The 24,190-nt window shown below is 57.0% G+C and overlaps 2 protein-coding genes across 8 annotated transcripts in view; one reads left to right on the top strand and one right to left on the bottom strand.

Annotated features, from left to right (window-relative positions):
• The window catches only part of ZNF710 (zinc finger protein 710), a 66,875-nt gene extending 48,789 nt beyond the window's left edge, over positions 1 to 18,086 (top strand). For 4 of the 7 annotated variants that reach the window (XM_059371568.1, XM_059371572.1, XM_059371574.1 and 1 more), the window contains exons 2-5: positions 6,573 to 8,064; positions 10,862 to 11,053; positions 11,568 to 11,742; positions 15,378 to 18,086. In XM_059371568.1, the coding sequence (XP_059227551.1) occupies positions 6,601 to 8,064; positions 10,862 to 11,053; positions 11,568 to 11,742; positions 15,378 to 15,544 (1,998 nt within the window). In that variant the 5' untranslated portion in view covers positions 6,573 to 6,600 and the 3' untranslated portion in view covers positions 15,545 to 18,086. Of the gene's footprint in view, positions 1 to 1,886; positions 1,902 to 2,174; positions 2,265 to 6,278; positions 6,298 to 6,572; positions 8,065 to 10,861; positions 11,054 to 11,567; positions 11,743 to 15,377 lie in introns of those variants that run through there. The other 3 variants (XM_059371575.1, XM_059371570.1, XM_059371573.1) reach the window with 3 other exon arrangements.
• Positions 18,087 to 19,361: 1,275 nt separating this feature from the next.
• Positions 19,362 to 24,190, bottom strand: part of IDH2 (isocitrate dehydrogenase (NADP(+)) 2) — a 17,491-nt gene continuing 12,662 nt past the window's right edge. Inside the window, exons 6-11 of the mRNA XM_059371567.1 lie at positions 23,413 to 23,549; positions 23,075 to 23,226; positions 20,495 to 20,607; positions 20,245 to 20,342; positions 20,058 to 20,150; positions 19,362 to 19,688 (exon numbers count right to left, since the gene is read on the bottom strand). Coding sequence (XP_059227550.1) covers positions 19,604 to 19,688; positions 20,058 to 20,150; positions 20,245 to 20,342; positions 20,495 to 20,607; positions 23,075 to 23,226; positions 23,413 to 23,549 — 678 coding nt within the window. The 3' untranslated portion in view covers positions 19,362 to 19,603. The remainder of the gene's footprint in view (positions 19,689 to 20,057; positions 20,151 to 20,244; positions 20,343 to 20,494; positions 20,608 to 23,074; positions 23,227 to 23,412; positions 23,550 to 24,190) is intronic.

Genomic DNA, 24,190 nt, shown 5'->3' with positions numbered 1-24,190 from the left:
CAAGTCTACAGGAATATTAACCTGAGGGCCTCAGGCTGTAGAAGAGGCCCTCGCCCTGCCCTCAGGCTAAGGAATGCTTCCTTGGAGGCAGTGCCTGCGCTGAACCCTAAAGGATGAGGGGTTATTCACTCGGGCTTGGCAGAGGAGTCAGCCTGTGCAAAGGCCCTGAGGTCGGAGACAGGCATGTATGTGTGTGTACATGTGAACACACACACTGCAGTCAGGAAGGCTTGGGAGGATCAGGTGTAGCAAGAAGTGTCTGAACACAGTGTACGTGTACATCAGGCCCTTGTGTGGTTTGTGGGTTGGTGACATGTGCTGGTGGCCCAGCCACCCCAACTCCTAGAGGCAGGCTCAGCAAATCTGTCCCTAGAGAAAAGGGGAAGCTGAGGCAGACAGAGACTCCCACACTTCCCCCTTGGCTGCTGCGCCCCACCCCCACCCGTGCCCTCAGCTGGGGCCTTAGGCTGCTGCATCCAGTGAAGGCCCCGGGCTGGCAGAAGTGAGACTGTGGCAAGGAGCCCCGAGGTTTGCACAAGACTCCAGCCCTGGCTTTTGCTTCCTCTTCCTTTCTGGGGATTTACCTTGAAGTCTGCAGTGAGGAAGACAGCCGAGGACACAGACGGCAGTTTTGCTACAAGTTGAAGTCCAGGAGTGCTCACAGGCGGGGTCATACCTGTAACCACCTTTTTCCTTCCCTGGGCTCAGCTACCTGTCCCCTCCACATCCAGGGGCAGAGGGCCCAGCGGCCCACACCCGTGCACATGCGCACACCCCCCACCCCCGCAGCTGGTGATGGGGGCAGAAAGGGGAGGCTGAATCACATTCCAAAGGGTGCAAATGCCAGACCAAGATGTGAGACCATTCTCTGCTCCCTATGGGGCCCTGAACTGTCTCCACTGGGCCCTGGGGCCTCAGCCCTGCCCCTACCCCACCCCAGTAAGGCGCACGCGGGGGCGCGCGCGCGCACACACACACACACACACACACACACCGTTCCCCATGCCCTCCCCTACCCCGCCAGATCCTGGTGCCTCCACTGTAACTGAGTTCACTCCGGGCAGCTGCTTGAGTGCTCTCTGCTGTATCCCTACAACCAAGACCAGTACCAGCCCCTAGTGGGTACCCAGGAGCTCTGGCTGAGTTAGTGATTCAGTTGCCGGACTGGAGACATAGCGTCTCAGCCACCTGGTGCCTCAAGGCCAAGATGAAGGGGCCGAGGGCCAAACCTGCCTTCCAGCACAAGCCTGGAGCCCCCTGCAGCCTGTGTGTGGGCACAGGTGGGGGCACCTCTAGACCCTCAGGGTAGTCATCGAAGTGAGTGGATCACGGGTGCATGGGGACATCCCAAAGGGGGATCCTGTGCTGTCAGTTGGTTTTTGAGATGTCCTGGTGGTAGAATTTAGTCAAGGAATAACCTGCTGGTCACTTCCTTCCCGGGGGCCCTGAGGCAGACCAGGCTCCGGTGCCTTCCTCCCAAGCTCTGCCCTGCCATCTGTGTTCTAGGGACACTGGCCGCCCCCAGCTCCCCAGACCTCTCGGGCTCTCAGAGTGGGGATGCGTGAAGGGGCTCTCACTGACAGGAAAGGCACCTTCTAGAACAATGGGGGTGGGTAACAAGTGCTGCCCCATCTTGCAGAGGGGACCCTGGGGGACAGGCAGGTAGGCCAAGGATTAACCTGCCCTCAGTGTTCCGAGAAACCGCGTGTGCCCTTTTTACAAACAAAGAAACCAAGACCTTGTGTGGTCAGGTGACTCGTCCAGGGTCACACAGCAAGTCACCCTTAACGCATTTGACGAGAATGTTGGTGTTGACAGGAACCCTTATAGTACAGCAGCAGGTGAAGTGACAGCGCTCTGGGGGCCGGGGTCGCTGTCCAGGCCTCCTGCTGGGCCTCAGGGTGAGGCTTGGGGCCCTCCCCAGGGGGCTGGCCTGGGTGGTGCCTGGCCCGGGGAGGTAGGGCTGCTCCTCCTTCCCTCCCCTTCCTCTGCCTCTACAGCTCCCCACCCCTCCCTCTCTCTCCCCTCTTCCCTTCTCCCCTGCTTCTTCCTTGCCCCCTCCATGGCCTCTCATCCACCCCACCCCCCGTCCCAGTGTTTAAGCTACCACCAACCAGCTATTCTATCTCCTCTCTTTTCCTGCCTTTGCCATGTCCTTTCTGTCCACGCTGGGAACCCAGGGTGCCCCGGCAGGAGGCTGAGCTGCAGCCTGCCCAGAAGAGAGCCCAGGAAGGTCTGAGCTCCCCTTTCTTGGGGTCACCGTGGTGAGCTTTTATTCTGAGCGCCATATAAATTGGGGGGGGGGGGGTGGGCTGGCCTTGTCCTGAGAGGGGAGGCCACAAGGGGGACCGTGAAGAGGGAGCACCTGGCCCACAGGTGGTGCACACCTGGCAGGCTCTCCTCCAGGCCTGGGCAGTGTCGAGCTAGGGCATAAAACAGAAGGGCTGTAGCCAGTGGAGGGGGGGGTGCCCAAAAGAGGACCCAGAAGAGAGAAATAGGGACACTGGTTTGCAGAGTCCCCAGCTTTGCACTCCTCGTTTCTGTGTCTGGTAGACAGAGCTCGCATGCACAATGCAGGTAAATTAGATTCCCTCTGTTTCTTTCTCTGAGCCTCTGTCTCAGCAAACAGGGCCCCTCTGAAACGTACATGCAGACGCAGGCGCGCACTCAGCCGACCCTGTCGCCCCACTGAACATGCACTGATGGGTTGGGGGGGGCGGTGTTCTGCTCAGCCAAGTGGAAGCACAGGGATCTGACGGGCCACGCAGGCACGGGCTGGTGCAGGGTTCCAGCAAGAAGTGCAGTCCGAGTAGAGGTGTGCTAGAGGGGTCCCCGGACCAGCTGGGCAGGGACAGCTCGGAGGCCTCCCAATTGGAGGTCACCTGGGCCCCCCCATCTGAGCACCTGCTGGCTCCTCGGAACCTGGGGGTGACCGAGCATCGCCTGGGAGCTAAGGCCAGGCTCAGAGCCGTGACACGACCTACCAGGTCGCACAGATTAAAGGCACAGAGCTGGAGGCCTGGGGCCCTGATGGGGCCAGACCGGAGGGCCCCCGGGCCTGCACGGCCCAGCTCTGCTGTGACTGAGGGGACACTTGAGCCTGTGACTGAGGCCCTGGGTTCCTGGGCTTCGTGGAGTGCATCTCGCCCCACCCCCCAGGGGCTTGTTTCAGGATTGAATGGCTCCCCTGGGACCTGGTGAGCACTCAGTTAATGGGAAGTTAGCTCTTCTGCCCATATTCAGGGTTAGTTGCTGGCACCTGTGTGCTCTTCCCCGCATGGGCACAAGCTCCTCTCGAGCGAGAAACCCGGGCAGGTCGCCTTTTACACCCAGGCCGAGGCTCCTGTCACAGAAACATTGACTCAGCCTGCCTGCTCCCAGAGGCAGGGGACGCCTGCTGGGTCAGAGGCTGGTGTGATCCTTAGGAGTGGTCCCTTGCACTCTTCTTAAAGGGCACTCCTAGCAGGGACAATAAGCTGGAGGATGCCCCGCCCCACGGGGGACCACCTGTGCTCCCACGCCCCATCGGCTGCCAGAGGCCTGATGGTTTCTTCGCACATGTTCCCTCGAGGTCGCCAGGAGGGGAGGGTGCCGGCTTTGGGGCCACAGAGAGGAGCGCAGAAAGGGAACGAGCATCCATACTGCCATCCTCTTCTCTTCACCCACCCCACGAGGAGAGGAGACGCTGCTCCCCCGCCACACCCAAGAAGAAGCAGGCTGGGGAGGCTGTGGGATGTGCCTGAGCAAGGAAAGGGCAAAATCCGGTTTTGAACTCCAGACCCAGGGCCAAGTCCCCAGCACTGGTTCCACTGCTGGCGGTCAGTGGCTCCCTCCCTGGCCCTGACTTCACAGGAGTCTAGAAAAAGTGCTGAGCGGGTTCTTTGCTCAAACCCACAGTCAGCATAAGGGCTGCTCCTGGGTGCTGTGTCAGACTGGTGACCGGTGGGGGGGGGGGGGGTGCGGGGAGGCGACGATGCTGCCCCACAGGATGGGCGTGGTGGGCACAGCGGTCTCTAAGGATTCACCCACTGACTCCCCCAGCTCGCATCTCCGAGCACAGGGCTGGACCCGGAGCAGGGATTTTATTAGCAAGCGTTTGTGGCACAAAGAAATGAATGGGTTCTCATCCCAGAAGCACCCCAACCTTTGCTGAATTGGGGGCCCCGGGAGGGAGACGTCTCTCTGCTCTATGGCCTTCATCAGGAAGCTCTTCTTCCGGGATCTGGGCGAATAAATAAGTTTAATTGTTTGCATTTGGTGAGGGCTTGATAATTAACAAATCCCCTTCATCTAGTTACGACCTCTGGGCTCTCACGATCCTTCCGTGGGTAGGTCTTTCCATCGCCATGTTTTTTGTTGTTGTTGTTTTTTAAGATTTTACTTATTTATTTAACAGGCAGAGATCACAATTAGGCAGAGGGGCAGGCGGGGGCGGGGGGGAAGCAGGCTCCCTGCTGAGCTGAGAGCCCTACTCGAGGCTCAATCCGAGGACCCTGGGATCATGACCTGAGCCGAAGGCAGAGGCTTTAACCCACTGAGCCACCCAGGCGCCCCCCATCGCCATGTTTTAGATGGAGAAACTGAGGTGCAGAAGAGACTTTGAAGTGACCTTTCTTAGTCCCTTGTAAGTGACAGAGCTCAGACTTGGGGCCAAGCTGCCCACCCCCATTCCATGCAGTGGGGCATTGGGGCAGGGCTGAATGAGGTTTAGCCCTTCCGGCCTGTTCCGGATGGACCCTGAGCCCGCGTCAGGTTCCGTTCCACCTGACCCTCCCACGAGAGCCTGACTTTAAGATTAATAGTTTAATCTTTAGTGTCCATTTCAAGGAAGCTAAATTCCTGTCTGGGGTGTTTTATTTTTAGCCAGCTTCAGGAAGGGGAAGCTCCATTGGCCTGTGGGGGGGAGGGAGGCAGGAGGCCCAGAGCCAGTTTCCTGAGGAAGGGCTGAAGCCCGCCATGCCCCTGACCCTGACCCTGGGACCAGAGCTGGCCGGGCAGCCAGGAGCCACCCCAGCAATAATCTTTCCCCTCCCTATGGAGCACTTATGATGGGACTGCGCCGAGTGGGGGTGGGCCTTGCAGTCAGGCTGAGTGTCCCAGGCCAGGGAGGAGGCCCTCCCACATCCGGGGCACACACAGCAGTCCTGGGGAGGCCTGGAGAGGGTGCCTGGGCCCGAGGGAGGGCCAGGGAGTCCCAGGAACAGGTGGAATTTGAGGGAAGCCTGGGAGGCTGGTGGGAGGAGCCGTGTGCAAAGGCCCGTTACCCAGACTGCGCCCCCAGGAAGGCAGGGAGCCCGTGCACCAGGGTTTGGACCCCGACAGGTGAGAGCATTGGCTTTTTTAGAAGAACCGATCAGGTCAGAGCGCGTGCCTGCGAACCTGAGGGTCGACTCTTGGTCTTTATTTCAGACAGTGCTCTCAAACGTTGGCGTTAACCATCATGGGGACTTGCGTCAGATCACATTTTACATGGAACGCCAGTGTACAAAGCAGAGGAAAGGCCTACTTTTAATCGGCATAAATTTAGATATCTAAATGTGTAATACTTCGCTAATCCAGAACAATCACCTGTTAGAGAGACACAGTCGTGGAGCATCAGGCTTCATAGATAGGTGGTAACCCTGAGATCGACCTTGGCACCTGATTTATTTTTGTGTTACCTTATTTTTGCCATATATTTGTTTTCTTTCCCCCCACCTCAATATAGATAGAGATAGATCTCTATCTGTATTGATATTTTTTTTTAAAAAACCAAAACGGGGTGCCTGGGTGGCTCAGTTAAGTGTCTGCTTTCGGCTCAGGTCATGATCTCGGGGTCCTGGGATCAAGTCCCGCATCAGGCTCCCTGCTCAGTGGGGAGCCTGCTTCTCCCTCTCCCTCTGCTCTGCCGCCCACTTCTCTCTCTCTCTTTCTCCAATAAATGAGTAAATAATCTTTATATATATGTAGTAATAATGAAAACACATTTAAAAAAATAAAAACTAAAAACCACAACAGCTCATTCATATGGTCAAGCCCTTACTGATGGTCATGGTTGTTTAACGCCTCACTGTATGGTCTCAAGGTCTGTGTAAAATTCATTACCTTGGGGAACAAAGCCAGTGGGGCTACAAAATGTCCTGGGGGAAGGCGTATATTACGTTTGAGGAAATGGGTTCTCTAAAATCGATTTTTGAAAGAGACGAATCTTTATTTTTTTACAATTTCAAATCAGCTTTTTGGAGGAACTCTCTGGAAGGACGTTCTGGGGAACATAGTTTGAGAACCACTGTGGAAATGCTACCTTCCTGTTAACAGGTGGGAAGACTGAGGCCGGCGAGGGGGCACAGCTTATCTGGGATCCCACAGGGAGATGGAGATGATGGGCAGATCCACAGAGGGCGTCCCCATGATGACAAGGGTGTCCTGTTCCCAAGACAGCGGGAGAAACACACCAGGGACAGACACAGCCCAAATTAGCCAAGTCTCTGCTGAACGTGTGTGTGTGTGTGTGTGTGTGTGTGTGTGTGTGTGTATCTGTTTTGTGTGCAGCCTGGAGCCGGCTGTGTTGACGCTCCCTTCTCCTCCTGCAGCGATGCCCTCCTAGCCAGCCGCCACGGGATGGAGGGCTTCATGGACTCAGGGACACAGACGGATGCCGTGGTGGTGCTGTCCTTGGCTCAGGCTGCCGTGCTGGGCCTGGTCTCGGAAAATGAGCTCTTCGGAGCCACCATAAGCGCCGAAGCCTTCTACCCGGACCTGGGGCCCGAGCTGTCCGGGACGGCCATGGGGGAGCCCGGGCCCCCCGGCCCCGACGTCTACCAGCTGGCCTGCAACGGGAGGGCCTTGGAGGAGCCGGTGGAAGAGGAGGTGCTGGAGGTGGAGGCCGCCTTTGAGAAGCACACCCGGCGGAAGACGCGGCCACCTGTACGGCTGGTGCCCAAGGTCAAGTTTGAGAAGGTGGAGGAAGAGGAGGAGCAGGAGGTCTACGAGGTGTCCGTGCCCGGTGACGACAAGGATGTGGGCCCTCCCGAGGCCCCTGCCGAGGTGGCCGGCGGCGGTGGCGAGGCCCTGGTGCAGAGCAGCGCTGTCAAGATGATCGACCTGAGCGCCTTCAGCCGCAAGCCCCGGACACTGCGCCACCTGCCCCGAGCCCCGCGGCCAGAGCTGGATGCCACCGCCTACGACCCCCACTTCCCCGACCCGGCCCGGGATGGCTTCCCAGAGCCCGGCGTGGCGCTGCCCGGGCCGGAGCCCCTGCCGTCCTCCGAGTGTAGCTTCGAGGCGCCCCACCTGGCCCCACTGGGCGACCCCGAGGCCCCCGCCCTGGAGTCGCCGGAGCCCGTGAAGCCAGAGCAGGGCTTCGTGTGGCAGGAGGCCAGCGAGTTCGAGGCGGACGCGGCCGGCTCCACAGTGGAGCGCCACAAGAAGGCGCAGCTGGACCGGCTGGACATCAACGTGCAGATCGACGACTCCTACCTGGTGGAGGCGGGCGACCGGCAGAAGCGCTGGCAGTGCCGCATGTGCGAGAAGTCCTACACGTCCAAGTACAACCTGGTGACGCACATCCTGGGCCACAACGGCATCAAGCCGCACTCGTGCCCGCACTGCAGCAAGCTCTTCAAGCAGCCCAGCCACCTGCAGACGCACCTGCTGACACACCAGGGCACCCGGCCCCACAAGTGCCAGGTGTGCCAGAAGGCCTTCACGCAGACCAGCCACCTCAAGCGCCACATGCTGCTGCACTCGGAGGTCAAGCCCTACAGCTGCCACTTCTGCGGCCGCGGCTTCGCCTACCCCAGCGAGCTCAAGGCGCACGAGGTGAAGCATGAGAGCGGCCGCTGCCACGTCTGCGTGGAGTGCGGCCTGGACTTCTCCACACTGACGCAGCTCAAGCGCCACCTGGCCTCCCACCAGGGCCCCACCCTGTACCAGTGCCTCGAGTGCGACAAGTCCTTCCACTACCGCAGCCAGCTGCAGAACCACATGCTCAAGCACCAGAACGTGCGGCCCTTCGTGTGCACGGAGTGCGGCATGGAGTTCAGCCAGATCCACCACCTGAAGCAGCACTCCCTCACCCACAAGGTAGGGGGACTTGTGGGGGGGTACCAAGCCACCTGCACTGGGGGGGAGGGTTGCCAGGGGGGAGGGGGGCTCTAGCCACTTGCCCTCCTGGGGCTGTTGGGGGAGGGGACCTAGCTGCCGGCCCTCCCTGGGGGCTGCCCTGGCGCCTCTGCTCCTCCCCCCCACATCCTCCCCAGCACCTCTCCTTCCCCCCAAGGGGCCTGGCCCCAGGCCTGAGGCTCTTTCCTCTCCTCCTGCAGGCCTTGTCCAGTGCTCCCCAAAGTCCTGCTTCAGATCCCTTAGGGAGCTATAGAGACGGGAGGCAGATGAACCTGTCATGTTTATAATTACATATTCTTTCGGAGTCGTATTAGAAAAAAAATACAGTTGAAACTCAGGGCTTTTTTTTTTTTAACAGTAAAACTTAATTTTTGAAGTTTTTGAATAAAATGTTGGAGAAGCCCCAGCAGGCCCTGGGGAACCCAGTTGGAGAACCTCCGAAGCAGCCAGCCCTCCCAGAGGGCGGAGGCCACAGGGCAGTGGACGAGACGGTCAGAAGTGGAGGTTTTCTTTGCTCCTTGTAATTACCGAACTGTGTCCAAACCTGTGGTTTCCCTTTAGGAAAAAGCTTAAATATATTTCATTTTAAAAGGGAACCGAAAGAAGGAAAAATATCTGTTATGGTAAAGGACACAAACCAGGCAGAGCGATTTGTAGGGATGAAAGATGGAGCACACTGGCCTTGTCCACTGTGTCCTCGAGACATTACTTTGACCCACTGTCCCCCACCATTCTCTTCCTCCCCACAAGCCACCCTGCCTTTCAGCCACTGTCACCCCTTCCGAGAGGGCCTTCTGTCCAGGCTGATGGAATGAGGCCTTTTGGGTCCCACAGCCTCACTCGGCCCTCAGCTTACACCATCGTCTCCACCCTGAATCCAACCAACTTCACGTTTTGCAGTTCAACGTGCAAGAGCTCCCTTGTTCCATAATGGCAGCTGTAGGCCACTCGGGGTCCAGCCTGCGTCCTCACCTCTCCCAGTGGACGCTGCAGCGAGTGGTGGGGTTGGGGGTGACTCCCTCCTTCCCCACCTGGGGACTATCTTCCTCTAGAGCAGAGATGACTTGTAGGCTTTGGCCGCTGCTCCCCAGTCAGTAGGGTACAGCTGCCCAGAGTGTGATGTTAAGAAGGATTCTGAAGCTGAGTCCAGGCTCGGCCATAAAAGTGGGACCGTGTATCGAGTGAAACCAGACGACTGACTGACTTCATGTCTGCAGGGGGCGGTGGTGGGAGCCATAAGCACATGGACCCTCTCTGTGCCATTTTTCTTCTCTACTAAAAAGCCCCATAAGTCTGCAAAGTGTTAAAAGAGAAATAATACCGTGAAGAAAATCTGAGAACAAAAATCAGAGGCCGGCAAGATGGAAAACATGCCTGTCGTCAGTCTGGATTTGCACAGTGCGTGCATATATGTACTTAGGGAGTCAGCGCCCGGAGGTGGGGCCCCCTGGTGGTCAGACACATCTTCAGTGTGTCCCCCGAGTCCAGATACAGGACACACAGCCCCGTCTGCTGAAGGAGGTAGACAGAGGCGCTGCCACCTTGTAATACAAAACTCACGTACGCAGTCTGGACAGCAGCTGTGACCCCAAACACATGTCTGTCCCACTGGGGGTCTACTGTGTGACTGGCTCAGCAGAGAGATCAGGTCCCCGCATTTGTCCTGACTTTATTCCCCCCAACAATACGTCGGACCTCCTGTGCCCACAACACCCTGTCCCATTCTGGGGTCCCCTCCAGACCGTGGACAAGCCTGTTACAGTCAAACCAGAGGCTTTGCCACTGGAAGCATTGTCTCCCGGGGCAGGTGTCCCAAACTACTTCAATGATAAGAATCATCTCAGCAACCTGTTGAGACCAAAGATTCCTGGGCCCGGCCCCTCCAGGGAGGAATCTTCCAGAGACTGCGTGAGCAACAAGGCGGTTGGTTCTTATCACCAGGGAAGCTTGGGAAACTCTCAAGGGGTAAACTAGATGGGCTCCAGAGGTTTGAGAACTCTGCATTCAGACGAAAGTGTCATTTTTCTTTCTTTCTTTTTTTTTTTTTTTTAAAGATTTTATTTATTTGACAGAGAGAGACACAGTGAGAGAGGGACCACAAGCAGAGGCTTAGGAGAGGGAGAAGCAGGCTTCCCGCTGAGAAGGGAGCCCAAAGCGGGGCTCAATCCCAGGACCCCAGGATCACAACCCAAGCTGAGGGCAGACGCTTAACTGACTGAGACACCCAGGTGCCCCTGAAGTGTCATTTTTTCCTTAGTGTCCATACTTTCCATCAGATTGTCAAGGGGGGTCCATGAGCCAGAAGGACCGCTGAGACAGAACACTAAGAGGAAAAACACATACATGTGCCCTTGACCTGAGGACAGTCCACCAAGCTGTGGCTGTCTCCTTGACCACAGATCCCAGATGCCTGGCATGATGCTTCCCAGTAGATGGTTCCTGGATGAACGAATGAACGAGTATACACATTTGCCTTGGGGCAGACCTAGAGGTATACCTGCCCAGGTGGGCAGGAGACAGCAGGTGTGTGGGTAGGAACCGGAAGGCTTTCTGGAGATGGTGGCCCTGTCCTGACATTCTCCCAGTGGCTTTCCACGAGTGGGACCCATCCAGAACACCCCCAGGAAGTCGGTTTCTGGAAGCCGTGCACACACTCAGACATTGTGCCCCTACCCCTGCACACACCCACACTCTTCCAGAGGCTGTGCCCATCGTGTGGCCTGACCATCATCTCTACCCCCACCCCCACCCCCTCCAGGGCGTGAAGGAGTTCAAGTGTGAGGTGTGCGGCCGGGAGTTCACCCTGCAGGCAAACATGAAGCGACACATGCTGATCCACACCAGCGTCCGGCCCTACCAGTGCCACATCTGCTTCAAGACCTTCGTGCAGAAGCAGACCCTCAAGACCCACATGATTGTACACTCGCCTGTGAAGCCATTCAAATGCAAGGTATGGGGCTGTCAGCGTCCCTGGGCAGGACATCCCCAAGGGTGGCCCTGGGTGGGCATGATGGCGGCAGCTGGGACCTGCCCAGAGCTGACCAAGCAGGGGGAGCCCAGTTTGGGGTGAAAATGCCGAGGCTCAGGGTTGCAGGGGTGGGTCACCGTGGGTCATGGCGTTCAGAGCCTATATGCTGTTGAGGTGGTATTTTTTTGGAAGGTGGGGAGGGGATGAAGGTCCTGGCACAGCCAGAGGGAAGAACCCCAGGCATGGGACTCAGTGTGGCTGGAGACCCCAGCCCTGGGTTTCTGGTAACTCTGGCTCAGGTAGAGTAGAGCAGTGACCTTGGTTCTATGACTCTCAGGCCTCTAGGGTTGGTCACCTAGGAAAGGACAGAGTGAGCACTGTCCATAGCGAATGGGATTCAAGCCCCCGCAGGGAGGTGGGAGCAGGCTGGGGGTGGGGGGGGGGGCGCCCCCCCCCCCCCCCGGAAGGCTCCTGATGCCCAGTCGGCGTGTTGCAGGTGTGTGGCAAGTCCTTCAACCGCATGTACAACCTGCTGGGTCACATGCATCTGCACGCGGGCAGCAAGCCCTTCAAGTGCCCCTACTGCTCCAGCAAGTTTAACCTCAAGGGCAACCTGAGCCGGCACATGAAGGTCAAGCACGGTGTTATGGACATCGGCCTGGACAGCCAAGGTGGGTGGGCCACGCACAGTGGGCGGTGCCGGAGCGGTCCCATCACAGCTCACTCGGGAGCCTCCTGTCCAATCAGGGGCTGGGGAAGGCTGGCCAGGCCTGAGACCTCACTGGGCTGGGCTGCGGGCTGGCCGGGAGGCGCCCTGGAAGGTGGTGCTGGCGATGGGGCGTGTATGTATGCTTCAGAGGACTTCAGCGGGCTCACGTAAACTATGATAAATAAAAATACTAACCACTATTGATTGAGTGCTGACTGTGTGCCAGGCCTTTATTAACTCAGGGACTCCACATGGGGAGGTTGGCTCTGCTAATCATACCCATCTTAGAGATGCAGAAGCTGAAGGACAGAGAAGTTAGGTACTCATGGAGGATCACAACACCTAGGCATGGGGGGAGGACAGACATTTGTATAACTGTGACATTGACATTTAAAAGAAACGCTTGGCTGGGAAAGGAAATAACAAAAGGGGATAGGGCAGCCAGAGAGATGAGGGAAGCTGGGTGAGGTCCCAGTCCCATCTACAGGAGGGTGTGTGGACAGCCCCAGGGAGAGCTCTGAGCTTCCCAGCAGCCAAGGCAAAAAGTGTGACCACAATCCATCACACTTTTCATGGTGCTTGCCAAAGACCATGTAGGCCACGCACTTAGAGGAGGAGCCTCACCTCTGCAGTCCGTAGCTGTTTCATAGGCTGGTGTTGTGACATCCCTAAGTGTGAGCGACAGCCTGTGCCCTCCACATTCATCAGTTGTGGAAGAACATTAGTCTCTCTGGCCTTATTGAGGGGAGAAGGGACTTTAGAGATTCTACTGGAAGAAAGAGCTGATAGCACTTTGGAAAGGCTCCCTGGGTGGTCTGGAGCTAGCTGACTGTCCGGCATGCCTTCTCAGACCACATAGCAGGGAACAATACGGGTGAGTTAACCTGCCTGGATGACATTACTCGCAGGCAGTCAGTCAGAGGTTGGGTATGGCTGCGGGCACCCTAACTTGGTTTTGCAGCAGCTAACCAGGGAGTGGCCTGGGTTTTCTGGCAGAAACGGATGCCCTCAGTTTTCTATTCTTGTGAGCAAGGATGCAACCCCATTAGCTGCACAGACGTGCTCTGTGCAGCCCCTTCCAACTCAGAATGTGGTATGAGAACCAACAGTATCAGCATGGCCTGGGATGTTGCTGGAACTGCAGACTCAGCCCTCCCTCACACCTGCCGAATCAGAATCTGCATTTCAAAAAAGACCCCAGGGCAATCTGTCACACCGTAGAGTTTTAGAGGCCTGAACTTTGGTTTGCATTGGAATCACCTGGAAATCTGTTAAAACAAATGGCAGGGCTCCACCCCCGGAGCATCTGAATCTGTAGGTCTGGGATAGGGTTGCAGAATTTGCATTTCCAGCAAGTTCTCAGGGGATATACCAAAGCTGCCAATGAAGGACCTCACTTGGAGAACCTTTGATCTGGACTCTAAAGGTCTGATTCTCTAACTTGGCCGTGCATCGGAAGCACCTGGGGAATTTTTAAAATGCTGATGCCTGAGTCCCAACTCCAGAGAGTCCGAAGTAAGTGATCTGGCATATGGCCTGGGATCAGCACTTTAAAGCACTTTAGATAATTCTGTGTGTACTAGGGTCTGACTAGCCACAGTCTGGCAGACCCGCCATGTACCAAACCCAACCAGGAGGGACCGGAGCAGAATTTGTCCTTTTGGAAACAGCTGTCCCTGCACACGTTGTCCCCAGGGAATGGTGGAGGCACACACTCTTTCTGTCTGAGGTCAGTAACAGGGATGCATAGGACTGTTTTCTTCCTGACTTCTCCAGATGACAGGCAGTACAGGAGTGATTGGCACTGGAATGGCTGGGACCCAAGCCAGCCTGTCTCTCACATCGGGCTTCACACTGATGCAGGAGAAAGGCAGTGTATATTCTAGAAGGAACCATCTAATAAACTGGAACTCTAATTTGGGAGATGGATCAATGTCCTTGTAAAAAGTGGTATGCTATTAGCTTGTTTTTAATGTTTAATCAAATGCATTATATGATGGTATGGCACTAGGATTTTCAGGAAGACACAGCCTAGTGTCTTCAAGATTTCAAACCGCTGACCCTGTTTTATAAAGTCAGGAAGACTCATGGTGGGTCAGATGCTCTGGGCATGCCTAGTAGACCTGCCACACTCAGACTGACGTAAGCAATAATGAAGTAGATTCACAAAGAACTCGAAATCCCAGCCGTCTTCAGAGTTGGCTGATTGAGCCCCTCAACAATGACACCAGGATGAGGTTCCCTGTGTCTGTTCACAGCATTAGCTCTGATTAGCTCTGATTTTCCTCATGGTCACAAGATGGCTGCCATTGCCCTTCTTTCCTTTTGCACAACCAGTAGGAAAGTAAGAGACTCTTCCCTTTGCTCTGTGAAACTGATGAGAATTGTGTGAACTCAAAAAATTTACAAGCAGGCCTCTCCTCATGATTCACTGGCCTGAATTCATTCCTGAACCACTCGTTGACAAGGGACAGAATTGCCCTTAGACCACTGGTTCTCAGCTGGGGGTGAGTTTGCCCCCTGGAGACATTTGGCAAAGTGTAGAGACATTTTTGGTTGCTGTCCCTGCAGTGATGCTACCAGCATCTGGATGAGACCAGGGAAACTGCTAGCCATCATACCATGCACATCCTAGTGCCCCCCGCAGCAAAGAATTCTGGCCCCAAATGTTAATAGTGCCAAAACCCTGCCTTAGACTTGTTAGGGCCACCCCCTTGACCGGGGTCTGTTTGTCCCCAAAACACATCACTTCTCCTAGGTGCACTGGGACTCAGCCACAGTCCTTGCCAGCCAGCTTCCCAGGGTCCCCAGATCATACCCCGGGCTTCCCTCCCTCCCTCTGATGGAAGGCAGCCCCGGGCCACCCTGTGGAGCTTTCCATCTGGCTTTTGTTCTGACGCTAAGAACTTTATAGTAAGATTTCAAATTGACTAAATTACAAGAGGCCTCTTCGAGTTTTTGCCTCGTGCATCTCTGTTGACCTACCTTGGGTGTTTGTCCTTGAAGAGTAAGGCCCAGGGAGACCACTGGGCAGAGCTGGTTTAAAGCACTAAGGCTGGTAGGAAGCCAGAGGTTAGAAAGGGCTCCTTCTGGCCATTTGAGGCAGAGCAGCAGAGTGGATCAAAACAACAGCTGGGTGCCCTTTGGCAAGTTGATTAACCTCTCTGAACTTCCTTTTGGCCTCCTCCATGGGATTGCTGTGCGTGGTCAGGATACAGTGTTTGGAAAGTTCCAGGTATGCAGTAGGGGCTAAATGGGTGTATAAACATGATGTAGAGCCGCAGGCTTTCATGTGGCCAAGGGGATCAATGCAAAACACTGCAGAGGATGCATAGGAGGGCAAACGAGAGTTCAAGGCCAAGCCTGCACCGCTCCCCCTTCCCCAAGCCCCCCTCCCCACCTTCAGCGCTCAGGTCTGGTGACACATCTGAGAAGCCTGGGGCTTCCTGGCACAGGAAGGAAGAGAAGCCGTGGAGAATCCTCTGGAAGCAATGACTAGGAAGCCCTTTCTTGACAAAGGCCCTCGGCGTCCGTGTAGAAGTGACTGGCTCTTCCCGGGAGGCGGCCTCTGGGCCTAACTGTGCCCCTGTCTTGCAGACCCCATGATGGAGCTGACGGGCACTGACCCCTCCGAGCTCGACAGCCAGCAGGAGATGGAGGACTTCGAGAACGCCTACGCCTACGCCGGTGTGGATAGCAGCGCCGAGGCCAGCGTCCTCACCGAACAGGCCATGAAGGAGATGGCCTACTACAACGTGCTATAGCACAAGCTGGGCCATCCAGAGGGGGCGGGGAGGGCGGGGGATGTGGGGGGAGACCCACGTGCTGCGGGGGCCACCCCTCCTGCAGCGGAGAAGCTACTGCCCCACGGTCCTAAGCCCTCCTTCCCTCCCACCGAGTCGTTTGCACCACTAGGGACTTGTAGACCAAATGGAGACTGTACTGGCCTCAGCTGTGACCCAGGCACAGGCCCCAGGCATCTGGGGAAGGAAGGAGAACACAGGGGGCCCAGCTCTGGGTCGCCCTGGCCTGCTGCTGTGGGAGAGCGGGAAAAATGCTGGCGGGGGCCATATGGGGCCAAGACACTAGGGCCCAGGTCCTCAGGTCTGTCCAGGCCCCACAGAGCTGGGGCAGCGGTGTGGGCGGGGCCTCCTGAAAGCTCCTCAGGGGTCCTGGCACTGGAGGAAGACAGAACTTGAGCCTGGCCTTGTTTCCTTTCCCCACCAACTCCTGCCTCTAGGGATGTCTGAGCTCCTGTGCTGGTCAGCACTGCCCGCCCCCCCCCCCCCCCATTCCCCCACCAGGCCCTGGGCTGGGAACCGCTCAGGGCCCCAGAGCCCCCTTCCCCACCCCATTCGTCAACAGCCAGGCAGGACCCCCTGCCTTCTACCTCCTGGTGCCTCCCACACTCTCCGGAGCCAGGCATGCATGCAGCCCGGTCCTGGCCTCAGGAAGGCGGGGTATAGCCCAGCCCCCAGCCGGTGTCCTCCCCAGCCAACCCCCCGAAGGCCCCCACCTTCCAGCAGTTTGAAAGTGGGTGTCCCTAAAGTAGATTGCAGCAGTTGTCATCCAGTTCCTTGCTGAACGGGTCACTGCACCAGGGTCCCCCGACATTGAGTAGAGCAGGGACGTGCCTTTGGCTGGGCACTTGCTAAGCAGACGGAGGCCCCTCAAATGAGGGGCAGGGGACCGAGAGGGGCTGTCCTCAGAGGCGGCCCAGGACCACCTTGGGGGTGGCTGGGGTGCTGTATTATTGACAAGTATCCGTGTTGAGGAAGCAGGACAGCCAAGAGTCAACAGGTTCCCAAGAAGAGCCACTTAGTTAAAAAGAAAATGAAGACCATAGAGAAAAAAAAAAATTTTTTTTTGAGCAAATGGGGTATTTTGAAGGTAATTTATTTTGTTTTCCTTTCCACTTCTGTGTAGCCTATTCTTTTCTGATGGAGATCATTTTCTTTTTCCAAACGGAAGCTCCCTCATGTGCTGTGCGTGCTTCGTGCCTGCCCAACCTCGAGCGGGCAGCTGGCGGGGCAGGGCTCAGGCGCGGAGGGGCCGCGGAGGGGCCGGGCCACCGGCAGGGAGCCTGGGGCCGGGGCAGGAGGCGGGAGGCCGAACCGGGCAGGGCCTTGTTCCCTGCCGGCCCCTCCAGCCAGTGACTCGCGTGGCACCAGTGGCGGGAGCCGCTTGGTTCTGCTCAGCCGGCGGCTCGCTCCCTCGCTTGCCCGCTCTCCTGGCCTCTGTCCCCAGGCCAGCTCCCGCCCCGGGAACTGAAGACAGGCCGCCCGGGGCATGAAGTAGCACATTCAGGAACCGCTAGGGCACCCGGACTCCTGCCCGCTCGCCTCCCCTCCCGAGGCCTCGGTGGGGAGGGGCAGGCGGGGCTGTCCCCAAAGGCGCAAAAGGAGGTGAAGCCACCAGCTTCAGCCGGGAAACCAGGAAAGGAGGGGTAACAGCCGGGGTGGACGGGAGGACCAGCCGGAAATGCAGCTGCCCCCAAAGCTGTATCCTTAGTGAAGGACCAAGCCAGGCTTCAGGGTGGCTGTGATCAGGACTGAGGGAGGACAAGGTGGCCTCGGGAGCAGGCAGCCAAGTGCCCCTTCCTTCTCTGCTAAACCTCCCTCTAAGAGGCAGCAGACAAGAGAGCTGGGGGCTCACGGGAGCCTTTCCCCTCCTGAACCCCGAGGCCCTCCCCCCGGCCCCCCAGATGCCCGCCATGATGACCCTCAGGTGGCAGTGACCCCGTCACTGTAGAAGACATTTTCTCCTGCTGAGCAGAAGCCTCACCCCCTGCAAACTACCTCTTCCCACAATGTCTTTCTCCCCTGGTACCAAAAAGAACCCTGTACCTCCTCGTCCTCCTCCTCTTTCCTGCCAGTGCAGTGGCCTTGGTCATGGAAACCCAAGGGAGAAGGTCTGCCCCCAGGGTGGGGCTGTCCTTTCCTCCCCCAGCCCGGCCATCAGCACCGGCCCTCTGCGAGGTTCGATACTTGAACGCCCCCCTGCCCTGTGCCTTGGACCCGGGCAAAGCGAAGAGAAGGAAACAGCACAACTCACACACCGGAGCTGGGGGGTGGTCTCGGCAAGGCTCCTGTCCTCACCCCTCCCTCGACCTTTCAAGAGAGGCACCGGCGCGGCCTCTTGGGTGACTTGGAAACTCCTGGACATATTCCATCCTAACTTATTTTGACGTGTATACAAACCACCTGTTTAGAAATTCCACTTGTGCAAAGCCCTACTGTGTTTTTATGTTCCTGTTTAAAAGAGAAGTTTACTTAGCAATAATTATAAATAAATGAATATTCTTTAGCGAGGTGACTGTGAGTGCTTCTTCCCCTGGTTCTTGAGGACTCGGTCCTCACCCCTCCCCCACAAGGAACCCGCAACAAGGCTTTCCAAACCCCGCCCAGCAGGGGGATCTCTCTCCAAGGAGCGGAGGAAACCCAGACCATCCTTTGCCTCATTGGGGATGGCTACCTGCAAGCGCCAGGTGCCCACCGGGAGCTGCTCCCAGAGCCCCCCAAGAGCCCAGGGCCCAGGCCCCAGAATTCCCACCACCTGCAGAGGAAAGCCACTTTCCCTCCTGACCCACCAACAGGGCACCAGGACCGAAGCCAGCTCACGATGCCAGACTGCACTCGGAGGCTGCCAGCTCCTTGTGACGGGCATGAAAGGGCCGGAAATCTTGCGCTTTGCCCCAGGAGATGGGCCTATGCGGAGCTAGCACACCAGCTTTCCTCCTACAGCCCCGGGAAGTTCCGTGGTATTGGCGAAGGGAGTAAGTAGTCCCTCGACCAGATGGAGGCCACCAGAGCGAGCGGGGGCTAAAAATCCAGGCTCCCGAGGTCCCAACTGTCCAGTGTCAGGAGCCAGGAGAGTCCCCCCGTGACTGGGGAAATGGACTTAGGGTTGCCACGTATATATTGTAGCAAGTGAAGGGGACCAGACACCAAGTCGAATGCAATCCCTGCATGAAAGCCAGCCCTTCTGACGGATCTCTCCAGCTTTACAGCAACTTGATAATCTTACCTTTCCGGTTTTGCCGAAGAACAGTGAAGATGAACCTGAGTCTGGAACCCAGTGGTCTAGACTGCGCGCGCCCCCCCCCCCTCCAGTCCGGGTCCGAGCCCCAAGCCCCAGGCAGTCGTGGAGGGGACGTAGGGGCAGCTGCTGTGTGGGATCCATTTTGAAGACCAAGAAAAGGCCACAGAAAGAGGTCTGGAGATGTTGAGGTTTGAACCAACAAAATAAAAAACCCAAATCTCACGGGAAGTGATGGCAATCCCAAAGCAGAGAGAGAGAGGAGGGTACAGTAACAGGATTGTGCGAGGTCATTCCAGGGAGCCCACAGGCCTGCACGCCCCGAGTCCCAGCGGCTCATCAGGTAGCTCTGAGGGAACTCAGGACGCTCATGCTGCTGCCTGTCCCCTCCCCTCCAGGTGGCCCTTGACGGATGGAGGCCCGGGACACAGGTCTGCAGGGTCCCAGTCTGTCCTGGGTACAACCTACCAGCCCTGAAGGCCCTCTGTCTCCGGGGCCCGGGCTGGGCGGCCTCCTTCCCCCGGGCACAAACACAGCAGCCGATTTTTGTGAAGAGCTGTTTTAGTAGCTAAATGTGGCACCGTGTGTTCCAAGGGCAATATAAATTACAGTATGCAAAACACACTGATGGGCTGAGGTAAAACACGCTGTTCCCTCACATCACCATGAGGCGAAACACAAAGATATTAAAAACATTTTGCTTATAAAAAATGTCCCCTAGAAAGGCGGGGGGGGGGGGGGGGCGGCGGTCACTCAGCGGCCAGCTCGGCCCAGCCCAGCCCCGACTAGTGGCCCAGAGCCTTGTCCAGGTTGTTCTTGATGGTGTCCAGGAAGTCGGAGGTGTTCAGGAAGTGCTCATTCAGCTTCACACTGCCGAGAGAACACGGTTCGAGTGAGGAACAGGTCCCGCCAGGCCTTCCGGGGCAGAGCTGGGGCTCAGGAACCTTGTGGGGGGGGGCTGCCCTCCCGGGCCCACAGGGAGCAGCACACCCAGGCCGCCTGTCAGGCTACCTAGCCTGGAGTTGGCGCAGGCGCTCGTCCGGAAGGGGAGGGCAAAGCTCGAGCCACTAGGGATGGGGACAAACTCACTGGGCCTCAGGACTGTGGACCTGTCTCACCTTAGGCCCGTGGCAGCGAAGCCCATTCCAGAAGCAGCCTCCAAGAGGAGCCTCAGGCTTCTCCCCACCCAGCCCTGAGGTCCGGGAAGGCCAGCCCCACCCTCTGCCACAGGCCACTCACTTGCTGAGGCCGTGGATGCAGCCCGCCAGGTCCTTGGTCATGGCTCCGCTCTCCACCGTCTGGACACACACTTTCTCCAGGGTCTGTGCAAACCTGCAGGCAGTGGGGCAGAGTGAGGCCCCAGCTTACAGAGCCTGGGCCCGGACCCCACCCTGGGCCAGCTCAGGCCCCCTCCCGCTCCGCTCACCTGATGAGGTCCTGGTTCCCGTCCAGCTTCCCCCGGTGCTCCAGGCCACGAGTCCAGGCAAAGATGCTGGCAATGGGGTTCGTGCTGGTAGGCCGGCCCTGGGTGGGGGGAGGCAGGGGTCACAGGGGGCTCAGGAGCCAAAGCAGCTGACAAGGGGGCCGCCTGGATGCAGGTGCCCGCTCCCAGACTGACAAGCCAGCCCCAGCTTCCCTGGGGTAGAAGCGCATGCGACCACAGTCTTCCCACTCACTTTCTGGTGCTCCCGATAGTGGCGGGTGACCGTTCCATGAGCAGCCTCGGCCTCGATGGTCTTGCCGTCCGGGCAGACCAGCACAGACGTCATCAGGCCAAGGGAGCCAAAACCTGTGGATGGGAAAGGCCCTCCTTTCAGTGCCAACACCACTCCGCAGACCACTAGGTTGAGCCCACCTGCCCTCCTGCTTGGGAGCTGCCTCTCAGCTCAGGACCCCCGACGGCGCCTGGGAGGAGGCCCCCGTTTCGGGCTTGTCTACCCTTGTTGTGGGTCTCCAGAGCCCCGCACAGGGCAGCGGGGTGTACATCAGCCTGTGAACATACATCTGTGTCCCCGCCACCAGGTGTCCCCGAGCCTGTGGCCCCCAGGGCCCCAGACCCTAAGAGTTCCGTCCCCCACCCCCTGCAGCCTGGCTCATAACCAAACGGCCCGTTCAAGCACAGAGCAGACAACTGCATAAACATCACTTTTATCCACTGCTCTTTTAGGTGACTTTAAACTGGAGACTTATTTCCAAATCTCCCCGAATCCAGATGTCAACCGTTCCTATGGTCAAGGTCTCCTGGGGTTCAAAAGCACCCCGTGGCACCAAAATAAGAATTCTAAGTCCCAAGAATTAGAAAAAAGTGAAAAAAAATTTTTTTATTGGGACACCTAGGTGGCTCAGTGGGTTAAAGCCTCTGCCTTCAGCTCAGGTCATGGTCCCAGGGTCATGGGATCAAGCCCCGCACCCAGCTCTCTGCTCAGCAGGGAGCCTGCTTCCTCCTCTCTCTCTCTGCCTGCCTCTCTGCCTACTTGTGATCTCTGTCTGTCAAAAAATAAATAAGAGTAAATGCCAAAAACTTATTAAAAACATTTTTTTTATTAATTTTATTTGTCAGAGAGAGAGCTAGCGAGAATGCACACACAAGCAGGGGGAGCACCAGGCGGAGGGAGAAGCAGACTCCCTGCTGAGGAGGGAGCACAATGCAGGACTCCATCACGGACCCAGAGATCACATCCTGAGCTGAAGGCAGATGCTTAACTGACTGAGCAATCCAGGCATCCCAAAAAAGTGAAAAACTTCTTTAACAAAACAAGTTGTCTAAGGGGTACCTGGATGGCTCAGTCAGTTAGGAGTCTGCCTTCGGCTCAGATCATGATCCTGGGGTCCTGGGATGGAGCCACATGTCGGTCCCTCTGCTTATTGGGGAGCCTGCTTCTCCCTCTGCTCAACCCTGTGCCCCATCCCACTTGTATTCTCTCACTTTCTCTCAAATAAATAAATTAGTAAAAAACGTTTTTAAGATTTTATTTATTGGACAGAGACAGCAAGAAAGAGAAAGGACAAGCTGGGGGAGCAGCAGAGGGAGAGGGAGAAGCAGGCTCTCCACTGAGCAGGGCTTAATGACTGAGCCACCCAAGTGCCCCAATAAATAAAATCTTTAAAAAAAAAAAAAAAAAGGTGAGGTGGGGGCGCCTGGGTGGCTCAATGAGTTAAACCTCTGCCTTCGGTTCAGGTCATGATCTCAGGGAACTGGGATCAAGCCCCGCATCAGGCTCTCTGCTCAGCAGGGAGCCTGCTTCCTCCTCCCCCTCTGCCTGCCTCTCTGCCTACTTGTGATCTCTGTCAAAAAAAAAAAAAAACTTTAAAAAAAAAAAAAAAAAAAAGGAAAAGGAAATTAGTTGTCTAAGAATGTCTGGCTGGGGGGAGGGTGTCTCTTCTCCGCGTTTACTGGACCCTCACACTCACCAATTCCTTATTACGTAAGGGTAACTTTCATGCCTTTCTCTAGTCTGCTCTGTCTTTTCATCCTTCCGTCCTAGACAGGAATTGTTCTAGCGAGAGGATCACCACTGCACTTACTGAAATAATAAAGCCAAAGGTTTTTATAGAACATCGGGCCCCTCGGCTTTGTCATCACAACCTGGGTGGAGTTCACTTTCCTCCTGATCAGGAGCTAGACTTCAGCCCATCTCCTGTAGCCTTGCTTCTCCTCCCTCACTGTACTTGTACTTCCCCTGCGGTCAACTCCCACAGCCTTTCCAGCTCTCCTTCCCAACAGGACGGGGCTAGTTCTCACGCTACCTATCTGACGGCCTCATTCACACTCCTGCTGCAATCCAATTTGTCTCCTAAAACACTCTAGGGCTTGGGGCTGTGCCACCTTCCCCAATACTCTGCATCCAACAGATTGACTGTGCAAAATGAATTCTCTGTGCCTCAAAAAGCAGCCGGTTGCGCTCAATCCCATTTTTCTCTCAGAGCCAACCCTAGCCCAAACCCGGAGCCACAGTCACCTGGCCTCTGGACAGGGACGACCTCAAAGCTGACACACCTAGCCCTTTAGAACTTGAATTCCTTTGTTCTCTCTTCTCTGTTAACAGTAGCCTTTGTAATGCACTAGTCCAAACCTAATTTGGGAAGCCTTCCTCCCTCAGATGTCAGAGAGTTTCTGCCCCCTGCTGTCCATGGGAAATCCTGCAACGAGCCAGCGCGCCACGCCAGAGAAGTTCTCTATGAAAAGGGTCTGAAAAATCCCGCAGCCAGAGAAGACCAACAGCCCACCCCCTCGGGGAATGGCGCTCCCAGCATACCCTGCGCCAGGATGTCCGACTGCACATCTCCGTCATAGTTCTTGCAGGCCCACACGAAGCCGCCCGAAGACTTGAGGACCTGAGCCACCATGTCATCAATGAGCCGGTGCTCATACCAGATCTTATTCTTGTCGAAGTCAGTCTTGTAGTGCCTGGGAGCAAAAGGGCCTGTTGTGCGGAGAGGGCGGGAGGCTGACAGGTTGGGGCTCTCCCCCAAAGCTCAGAGCTGAACCAAATGCACCAGGACAGTGGCCCCCACCCCCGTAGGCTGGGGGCTAGGGGGACAGGCAAGAAAGGCTGTGGAATCCTTAGGGAGCAATAAAGCAAGAGGCTATTACTTCTCAAAGATCTCCCGGAAGATGTCCTTGAAGCGCCCGTCGTAGGCTTTCAGGATGGTGTTCTTGGTGCTCATGTAGAGCGGCCACTTCTTCTGGATGGCGTACTGGAAGCAGCTGTGTGCGAAACCCGAGATGGACTGCGGGGGGAGAGAGAGAGGTCCCTGGTGTGCTCCCCAGCCTGGGGACCGCCAGCCCTTTCTGGTCGCTGGGCACCAGGTCCGACCCCTGGAATGGCATTCCTTCCTTCCACACCACCCGCCCACACCCTGGAGGGAGCCGCAGCTGTTTCTACTGGCCCAGCAGCCTCCTCCCAACTTCTGGGAGAAAGCAGCCCCTCAAGTTTGCTTTGGGAACTACCCTCCTCTCCCCATATGGGGAGACCATATGGCTGGGGTGGGTCTCATTCCCCCATTCCCCCCGCCCACCTGCCTGTCTCTAGAGGGTACCGGTGTCCGGGCTCATCCTCTCTGAGCCCTCCATGCCTGGCTCGGAGGTGGTCCTGGGACCAGGCCTGGCACTCTTGCCAGAACCATGAACAACAAGGCCCTTTTCTGACAGGGCAACGAAGTTGGCAGGGGACAAGCCGGGGTTCCTTGTGGCCACTTCCTCACAGCCCGAGAATGAGGGCAACCGCGGAAGACACGAAAGCCCAGAGTTGGGGAAGGGAAAAATGCTTATCCAGTTGGCTAAGCGAACCATGCTGCCAACTAATGTGCCCCCGGGGGGGGGCGTGGGGGGGGCGGAGGAGCACAGGAGTTCGGGGTGTCGGAGAAGGAGC

The sequence above is a fragment of the Mustela nigripes genome, chromosome 13, assembly GCF_022355385.1.
Source record: "Mustela nigripes isolate SB6536 chromosome 13, MUSNIG.SB6536, whole genome shotgun sequence".
Classification (NCBI taxonomy): Eukaryota; Metazoa; Chordata; class Mammalia; order Carnivora; family Mustelidae; genus Mustela; species Mustela nigripes.
Note: the sequence above shows the minus strand (reverse complement) of the source record. Positions and strands in the feature narration are given on the sequence as shown.